A 9,103-nucleotide genomic window follows, 5' to 3' on the forward strand; every position below is an offset into this window, starting at 1 on the left:
CCAGGGCACCTGCCTGTTAAGGGATCCCTTTGCGGGACATCTTGAGAGCCTCGAGATTTCAATGTTTTTCATGTCACAGCACATCCCTGCAGACTCAGATACATTTTTCCTGAAAGTAAAACACTGGACCCTTTTCTAATTGCTATATATAATGGCTACAGACAGGGAAAGTTGGTTCACTCTGGACCAACATCCCGGAGACTCTGAGGACCACGCTGTTGGGTACATGACCTCCCACATCACTTGTTTTAATGCCAGCCCTTCTCCCAAGCTGAGACCGTGGCAGCTGTACTGCCCCTGGGCTAGCGCCTATCCATTCAGAATGTGCATGCTGGAAAAGGTCACTGGCCACCTTAGTAACTTCCAACATTCCTAGTAAATTACTCGCAGTGCTCCACACATGCCAGGCCCAAGTGGAGGGGCAGCAGTGGCTTCTTCTGAGTGCCCAGGCTCCTCCACACCAGGCACGCGTCCTCGTGGGCCAAAGCTAAAGTCCAGCTTCCTCTGGCTGTGGCTGGGAGGGTGATCTGTCCTCCACTTCATCTGCTGGCACGGGTCTCCTCACTGATCCTCAGCTGGTCTTTGTAAGTCCAGAAGCCTCTCTGTATCCAGCATTTAGCTCCAAATCTCTACCATGCTCCCACAGTCGCGGGATTTCTATATGGTGGCATTTTAGTGGTCACGTTACATGAGCCTTGTAAATACGTGACAGTAAAATTGCAATGCATTTATAGGACAGTAAAGAAATGAAAATTTTGCAACCCTTTAATTTAAAAATGTTGGTCTAACATAAATTGAAGCTAAACTCAAAATTATGTGCAAAAAGTCATTTTGATCCTAACAATGAAAACTGAATTAAAAACTGTGAAGTCTTCAGACAATGAACTCAGAGATGAAAGCACCAAAGAGAAACGGTACACAAAGGAAAGAAAAGGCAAAGAAAGAAAACTTAGAAGACAGGGAAGTCTGGGAATCTGAGGAGGCGTCCATCCTCACTGGTCTTCTGATCTGTAGATTGTGCCTACACTAACTTTATTTTTAATTAAGATTCATTAAGAATGAACAATTGCAAACTTCCCACCTGCTTGTATTATTCTTTTGAGAATGTGGGTCATTAAAGCCAGCACATATCTTACACAAAATGTATTTTTTTAGAACTTGCATCTCAGAATACTTCAGGACTCCTGACACTGCTTTAGAAATCTGTTCTAGACCCCAACATCTTCAGGATAAAGGAAATAAGCAGTATCATGGTGGCCACACCACTGCCTGCTAGATGTTTGTGGCCCAGAGCATGAGCAGTTTCCACCCCTACCAGACTCTAGGATCCAAGAAAGGGGTGAGTGGGCCCACAGTGTGTGAAGGACAGGTACCAAGGCCAGTGTGACGCCAGGAGGCAGTGATGTAACAACAATGGCTATCCAGGTGCCCTAATCACTAGCGCGTCCTGCGGCAGGGTTGGCTGTGGTGGTAAGACTGGAACCAGCAGCATCCTCAGACAATTGGGTCAGAGCTGCACTGCCCAGGCAGAGAGGACAAAGTCCAGTGTCCAGCAGGGAAATCAGGGCAGACACTGAGCAGGGCTCAGCTGAACCAGTCTCCCCAACAGTGAGGAAAGAACAGGTGACAGGGAGTAACCAGGACCTGACTCAGTGTACAGGACCATCGGTAGGGAACAGTGCCCCAGCTGGACAGGAGGTCGGCTGCTCTGAGGCTGCTTGGAATGACCCTGCAGTGGAGACTGCCAGGGACCCCACTGTCCAGTCACCAGTGACTCAGTCTGGAGAAGCCACGCTGGTGTGGAAGAGTGAGCGGTCTGAGTGAGCATTCTGGGCCTGGACTAGCAGCCGCAGGAGGACAGGAAGGAGGTGAAGGACTCGGTGGTAGCAGGCTTGGTACTGACCAACTGCAGAGCAGCTGCCAGCCATGGGACAGCAAGACCACTGTGTGCCCTGGAGGCGAGGGCATGGATGCAAGGCCCTGGCCCTGAAGGTCAGCAAGACAGATCTTTCCATCCTAGCAGACTGCCGAGCACAGTCGCCGCTCCGAGTGCTTCCAGAAGATGCCCATGGATAGGGCGCACAGGCAGTGACTGCGCAGCCTTGCGTGAGGGACAGAAGCTCTTCTGCACGGATCATGGCCTCCCGGACTTGAGCCGGGTCACGGCCAGAGAGCGTTGCCAAGCCGTGGCTCCGGGAGACCTCCCCAAGGGGCCCCTGTGCCGCGGGGCAGCGGCTGGGTAAACCTGCTGCCCTGGTCATTCTCACCACTCCCTGGTGGAGTGAGGCTTCCCTCTGCCCTTGACGTGAGGAGGCTCGGGCTGGGTATGCTGTCCCCCGGCCACCAGCAGCCACCACAGCAGGCAGTGAATGGGGACAGCTCCTGTCCACAGCTGTGCTTCTGGTGTGAGCTTCACAGGATCTTCGGGTGAGGAACCCATCTCTCCACTTCTAGGGAGAGAATCCCGCCGCTGCATTTATTGGCCTGCGAGCTGAGCTGCAGACCGCTTTCTGCCCCGCAGCACCTCTCTCCTTCCCCCGTCAGCTCCCTGAGCAGGCTTTGGGTTCCCAGCCAGGCCCAGAGGTGGTTCCTGTCCAAGCCCACTGTGGAGATGGTGGGCCTGGGTGGTAACGGGGTGCCAGTCATTCCCAGGCCTCAGGATCCCCAGACAGAGTGACTTGAGTTGCTTCAGGCTGCACCCAGCGGGCACACAGGGGTAGCACAGCCCTCGAGAAGCCACATTGTCTCACAGAGAGAGCGCACAGGGACAGGGGAGGAAGTGACTGCAGTGGGCGTCAGGCACGGTGGACCATGTGGGCGGACCACAGGTGAGTTTCTGCAGCAGGGCTCTGCCTCAGCCTTCTGGTCTGCAGTACCGTGGGGCCAGGTCCTTTCGGGCCAGAGGCTGCAGTGTGCGCTGGGACTGGAGACGCCAGCCAGCAGCTGCTCTTCAGGCTGAGGCAACTTCCTAGGGAGCCAGTCCCCTTCCTGGAGGGGTGCAGGACAGCTCCGGCGACAATCTCCACAGCAAGGGCTCAAACGAAGCACGGAGAAGCAGCCACAGGCGGAGGGCAGCGCACAAACCCCAGCGCTCTGGGGCGATTACAGCCCTCGCCGGCTTCTCCCAGAGACCCGGGCTCCACAGCCCCACCCTCACGGCCGGGGTCTGAAGTGCGAGGGTCTTGGGGGTCCCGGTTAGCTTCCCTTCAAGGGTGTGTCTCAGCCAGCTGATGCCCAGGGAGTTTGCTTGGCCCTGCTAGGGACGCAGACCAGAGGCAAGGAAGGGATGGGGTGGGTGGGGAGTCCGGGGTGGCGCCGGCGAGGGTCTGGAGCCAGAGAACACACCTGGGGCTATGGCACCTTCCCCTCTGGGTCCCCGGGGTCTGGTCTCCGCCACTTGCTGGCTGTTTCCATAGAGAGGGTTTCAGCTCTCGCAAGCTTTGGCTCATCCTAAGGTTTCCGACAGCGGCCTCTGTGCCGAGGTGGCTTGGCCTCCGCAGCCCCAGGTGGTCACCCCACACATCACCCTGTGATGCTCCAGAGGCCACCTGCCTCCCGTCACTCTTACTGGCTGCGATCTTACAGTCTCCCACAGCCAACAAAAGCCTCTTTAGAAAAAACCTGAATAGACCTATGGACCTCTCTCCTCGGTGCTCATTAACCTCCTCCATTTCCCCTGATGTTTTCAACCCAGGATAAAATCTTGACCAAATGAATCCACTGGAGTTTGTCTTTCAAACTCCTAAAATAACCTTTAGGGATCTTAAAAAAAGACTTTCAAAGGGTAGTTAGTCATTTCAGAGGCATTATCTTTGCCTATAGAGTCAAAATACAATGTGGCAAAGGAAAAAAAAAAAAAAAACACAGCTTAGCTTGCAGTCCTTTGGCTTTCTGTACATCTTCTGACCAAAGAAATTGAAGAAAAAGAAAAAGAAGAGGAAAGAAAGAGGGTAAAGACAAAGAGGGAAAAAAGAACAAATATCAAAATATGAAAGATATTGTTTTAAAACTAGCACATTACTTCGCATTTAACACAACTCTCAGCATGTGTTAAAAGTATGTATATCCTATATATGAGGCATAACAGATTCAGCTTTTTAATCTCATTTTCACTTACACCCATATTTCTAGGGCATGTAAAAATGTTTTGACATGAACTATGAACATGACTGTCTGGGGTCACAATGCACAACGATCCACAGACACAGACCCGCCCCTCTGCATCAGATGCACTTAGACCCCTGCAAACACTGAGCTCTTCATGGCTCCACGTTTGTCCCAGGCAGCGGCAACCAACATCTGCAGCGACCTCTGCAGAGCACTGGGCTCGCTAGCGAACATCCAGGCTTGGCCGCTTATTCTACTCTTTCTCCACTGTCCACTGGTTTTAAACTGCAAAGCCCACTTGCTGTAACTATCTTCCCATGAGCTTATTTTTAAGAATTAGCCTAAAAATCATTGACAATTTATGAAGCACCACTCTAGAAATTATTTCTTTGGACTCCTCCACGCAAGAGAAATCATTCTCTTTTCAGTTCTGAAGTGTCACGATATTTTCTTGAAAAACACTCCATTTGTGTTTTTCGTGTAGGGTATGAAAGCTTGTCCAAAAGCCCCCCAAATGGGGTCACCTGAGCCCTGGGAGCACCCAGCCGCAGACCTCAGCAATAGTACTCTGGTCTGCGGCCCTCGCTTTTGAAAGCTGCCTGCAAGCCCACACTCGCCCTAGAGCACAGCAGCAGTTTCTCTGAATCCTCTCTGTGACTTCGTGCCCAGTGCTCCCCTGTGCTCAAAGACCTGGGTGACAGCGTCTCAAACCGGACGTAGGTCTCTCCGACCAAATCATCGTCCCAGAAAGATTCTGAGCTACACTGCAGTTTGCAAACTTTATACAGTAAAAAACAAATCAATGGCCCTGCAACAGCACAGGCAGCAGCAGTCACCACCATGAGGAAAACCCAGTGGGAGTCACGGTCCTCTGCTCTGTCGGTGGCAAAGGTGACGCACTGGTCACTCTGGGCAGGCGCTCCCCTGGGACACACGCACACCACGTACTGCCTGCCGGGCTCCAAGCCCTCTATGGTGGCTTGGTTGTCGCTAGCGTCCGCGTGCAGCTGCATCAGGTCCTTCTCGCCATACTTGCAGTACAGCACGGTCAACTCAGAGGGCCGCGTGGCGTTGCCAGTACGCCACGTCAGGGTCACGCTGTCTTCCGTCTCGCTGACCACCCTCAGGTCCTCTACGGTGGCATCTGTCTCCTTGGGGGCGCGTCCCCGGAGGGCCAGCTCCTCTCTCCTGTGGGCACCGGCCGGGGGGCGCTCACTTGCCTTCAAACCCGCCTCCAAGCTGCTTCTCCCATCCGTGGGCAGCTGCAGGGAAGGCCGGCCGGCCCCGGCCGCGGCTGAGGAAATGCCGCTTCCCAGGGTTGTTACGGAAGCCATGGAGAAGAAGGGAGACAAGGAGGAGACAGAGGAGGGGGGAGAGAAAGTGGACGCAGGAACAGAAGTGGGAGGGGAGGGGACAGCGGACTGGGGAGGCGACAGTGGTGCGTGTGTGGACCTCGGTGGCCCAGATCCCTGCTGGACCTGCTGCCCAGGGTGACCTCCCTTCCTGCCGACAGAAGTGCCTGGTGACGGGGCGGTTGTGGCAGCACCAACGACGGTCACGGTCACCACGGCTTCCGACATCCCAGCCAAATTTTTGGCCCCGCATTTGTAATCCCCAGCATCCTCGTAAGAAATGCCTGCCAGGCTCACGATGGACCATCTGACTCCGTCTCCTGGAGATTCCTGGATTACTGCAAGAAAGCAAATGCGTGCTCTGGGAGGGCAAAGGGAAAGCTCGAGCAACAGGGCCACTGAGGAGGAAACAGCTCTCTGTCCTGCCGGCATCCGTCCGCCACCGCCAGGGAACCGGTGCTGCACGGCGTCAGGCGGAGGGCGCGGTCTGCAAAGGGTTTGTGTGAAGCCTGGGCCTTCTGGGTCCCGAGAGCTGCACAGGGAGTGGCCTTTTAAAAGGATGTGGGGACGGAGCTCAGGAGAGCCGGGTTCAGTGAGCTCCACTAAAAACCACCTGATTCTCGACAGCTCGGTTTGCATGTGCAGACCCACTTCTGCATTTGTAAAATGGGCGAACAAGACAAGGAAACCTTAAAGGTCCCTTTCCATCCCAACCAATGCTGCAAGATGTTCACTGCGCGACTTCACTCAAGTGTTTCTCGGGATACTTGTGGCTGTAATTAAACGCATCCACCCCAGACCTGGGCACAGCAGACCTTTTCCTGGCATGGAGGAGTCATCGTGTGTATCTGAAGTTATTCGTTGTGTACTTAACCTAGGCAAACTATGGGGTTGTTTTTTTGTTTCAGCTTATTTAGTTTTTACAAAATTGGAATTTTGCTTTCCTAAACACTAAAATCTGAGCAAATTTCCATTCTGTTTTGATTCTAGAGGCTTTCTGAGGATTAATAATGTACGTGCCAGGATAGCCCCAAATTAACTCAGGCTTAAACTCGGGGCTGTTTGGAGGCAGAAATATTAGGCCTTAATATTTTTAGTCCATCGAGTTTTATTTTAGAATCTCAACTTACACTTAATGCTGAGGAGTTTTAAGTATAGATCCCTTCAGTCATGAGACTCGCTGTGGAGACCGAGGCTGAAGCCCACGCTTGGTCAGGACAGCTCTGCAGAGTCTGTAACTGGAATTTCTGGAAATTGTACTTTTTGCTTCATAATAAGGTTTCTGTGTAATTTATTATTTACACAATTACTCAAAAGAAAGAAATGTGTATGAAAGTCCCTTTACAAAAAGTTTTTGATGATTAGTTTTTTGTGTTTTTTGTTTGTTTGATTTTTTGAGACAGGGTCTCGCTGTATAATTCAAGCTGGCCTTGAACTCATTACGTAGCCTAAGCTGGCCTCAAACTCAAGGTGATCCTCCTGTCTCAGCCTCCTAAGTGAAAACTAAGCTGCATCTGAGAAGAACAGACCTTGTGAGCAATCATCCATTTACTGTGGCAAGTTGCTTTCTACCTAAGAAAAGAGACCAGGTCGTGTGAGACTGTCTAGGTAGTTACATGAAAGGAAGAGACCACAGGGTCCCTCGAGTCCAGGGGAGTATGGGCACCACCTAGCCAGCTTGAAGACTTGGGTTCCATCTCTAGCCCTGCAGAGCAACAACAGCAAAAGACCCCACAGCCTGCACACCCTGCAGCCTTGGTGTGTTTCCCTGGAACCAACCAGCCACTTCGAGTTGCCCGAAAACACAAGACTACGCTGGGACTTCTGAGGACTCCTCGTTTCGCGGGCCCAGCAAGCTTGGTACCTGTGTCATTGACAGGCCAGCCGTCCCTCGTCCATGTGAGCTGCGGGGTGGGGAAGCCCGTGGCGTCACACCGCAGCAGGACGTTACTGCCCAGGGTGGACGTGATCCTGGTGGCTGAGGCCATCACCACAGGCTTCAGACACTGCTCCAGCTCCGCCCGCTGAAACGGGATCCCCACGAGGCGCTCTGGCCCACTGCAGACCAGAAGGGGGTCGAGAAGCACCAGGGCGGGGTCCGCAGCCTTGGCCAGCTCCAAAGCCCTGGAGAGGCGGCAGTCACACAGCCAGGGGTTGTCCTGCAGGCCTAGGGCAGAGAGGAGGCAGGAAGGCTGCTGACCAGCTCCCTCCCCACAGCCCCCGGGAGTGCATCCCTGATAGCAGGAGCACCTCCAAGGGCAGGGCAGAACAGGGTGGCCACCTGGGGTCCCTTTGCCATATGATCCAGGAGCCTCAAGGCCCGGATCCCACTGCAAGGTCAGACCCTTAGCAGCTGCAGCTGAGGTTCAGTGAGCACTTGCTTCTTTGCCAGGTTCCTCGGGAAGCCCTAACCTGTGTTTCTCCATTTAATCCCGACAGCCCTGCAGGGAGATAGCACTGCTGTCCCCATCTTACAGATGAGGAAGGGAAGGCAAAGAGCTGGGAGGCCCAGGGCATCACTCACGCTGGGACAGAGGCCAAAGCTTGACTGGGTCTCAGAGCCAGTCACTGTTAGAGCCAAGGTTTGGTTCCAAGTACCACAGAACACCTTCAAGGCAGTCGACTCAACTTGCCTGGGAGCTCTGAGAGGACCAATGGTGTCACAGTACAAGGTGCTGAGAGCCGCCTGACTCAGCCTCCCGCATGTCATAGTGCACTGGCGAGTGAAGACACACAGAGTTCACACAAGTTTTGTGTAGCAAACCCACACAGTGAGACACTGGTGTCAGCCTGAGATGAGACCGGAAAGGCAAGAGACACGCAGGTGCCCCGCGTGAGTCCTGGGTCAGGCCCCCGGAAGTGCTTCACCCAAATCCCCCTTCCGGACAGAATCAGCTGCAGGGAAGCCGTGAGGGGCCAGTGTCCCGCTGCAAAAGCCTAGAGTGGCAGAGAGTTCTAGAGCGGTGTCAGCTGCGGCAGGCATGGAAAGTGAAAACTCAGTGTTACTTGGCGAAACGAAAGCTCTGCAGAGGAGGCTTCTGCACAGCACACACTGCTGCGGGGCGGCTTTCTGCTGGTAAAAGGCAAGGAGAGAGCAGGCAAGCAGCTGCCCATGGAAAGGGGTCAATGCTTCCTGGGCTCGGTGACGAACTCCTTCTTGTCCCCAGTGTCTCCGTCACTTTGTCATGGGACACAACACCCAACAGGGGTGGGGATTGTGTGGACTCTGTTTCTGTCCATGGTGGGCTGGCTCCAAGGCAGGAGCAGGAAGGCAGAGGGCCTGGCAGAGGAGAAGATGATCGCCTTATGGCAGGCAGGAAGCAGAGAGAGAGAAGGGAGGAGCTGGGGGCAAGAATCAACCCTCTACGCCTCAGTGACCTCCTCCAGCGCGGCTCCCCCTCCCCAGCCTTAGCTACTTAGCCACTGATGGGGACAGCGCACCCCAGGACCGATTGATCACCTTGCCTTCACTCAGCCTCTCCCAAATCCTCAAGTTCAGAAGGGACACCAGAGTTAAATCCAGAGTGAGACTATAAAATCATTTCTAAAATCATAGAGGGCTGTGGGGGCCAGGGATTTAGCTGAGCGGTTCGGTGGCGGACCCGAGTTCAATCCCTGGTACCAAAAAAAAAAAAAAAAAAAAA

At 53.7% G+C, this 9,103-nt stretch overlaps 1 protein-coding gene across 1 annotated transcript in view; it reads right to left on the reverse strand.

Annotated features, from left to right (window-relative positions):
• Positions 1-3,227: 3,227 nt before the first annotated feature.
• Positions 3,228-9,103, reverse strand: part of Lrit3 (leucine rich repeat, Ig-like and transmembrane domains 3) — a 16,862-nt gene continuing 10,986 nt past the window's right edge. Inside the window, exons 3-4 of the mRNA XM_010641520.3 lie at positions 7,324-7,626; positions 3,228-5,797 (exon numbers count right to left, since the gene is read on the reverse strand). Of these exons, the coding sequence (XP_010639822.1) occupies positions 4,662-5,797; positions 7,324-7,626 (1,439 nt within the window). The 3' untranslated portion in view covers positions 3,228-4,661. The remainder of the gene's footprint in view (positions 5,798-7,323; positions 7,627-9,103) is intronic.

The sequence above is a fragment of the Fukomys damarensis genome, unplaced genomic scaffold (genome assembly GCF_012274545.1).
Source record: "Fukomys damarensis isolate Sample0158 unplaced genomic scaffold, DMR_v1.0_HiC HiC_scaffold_25, whole genome shotgun sequence".
In the NCBI taxonomy this organism is placed as follows: Eukaryota; Metazoa; Chordata; class Mammalia; order Rodentia; family Bathyergidae; genus Fukomys; species Fukomys damarensis.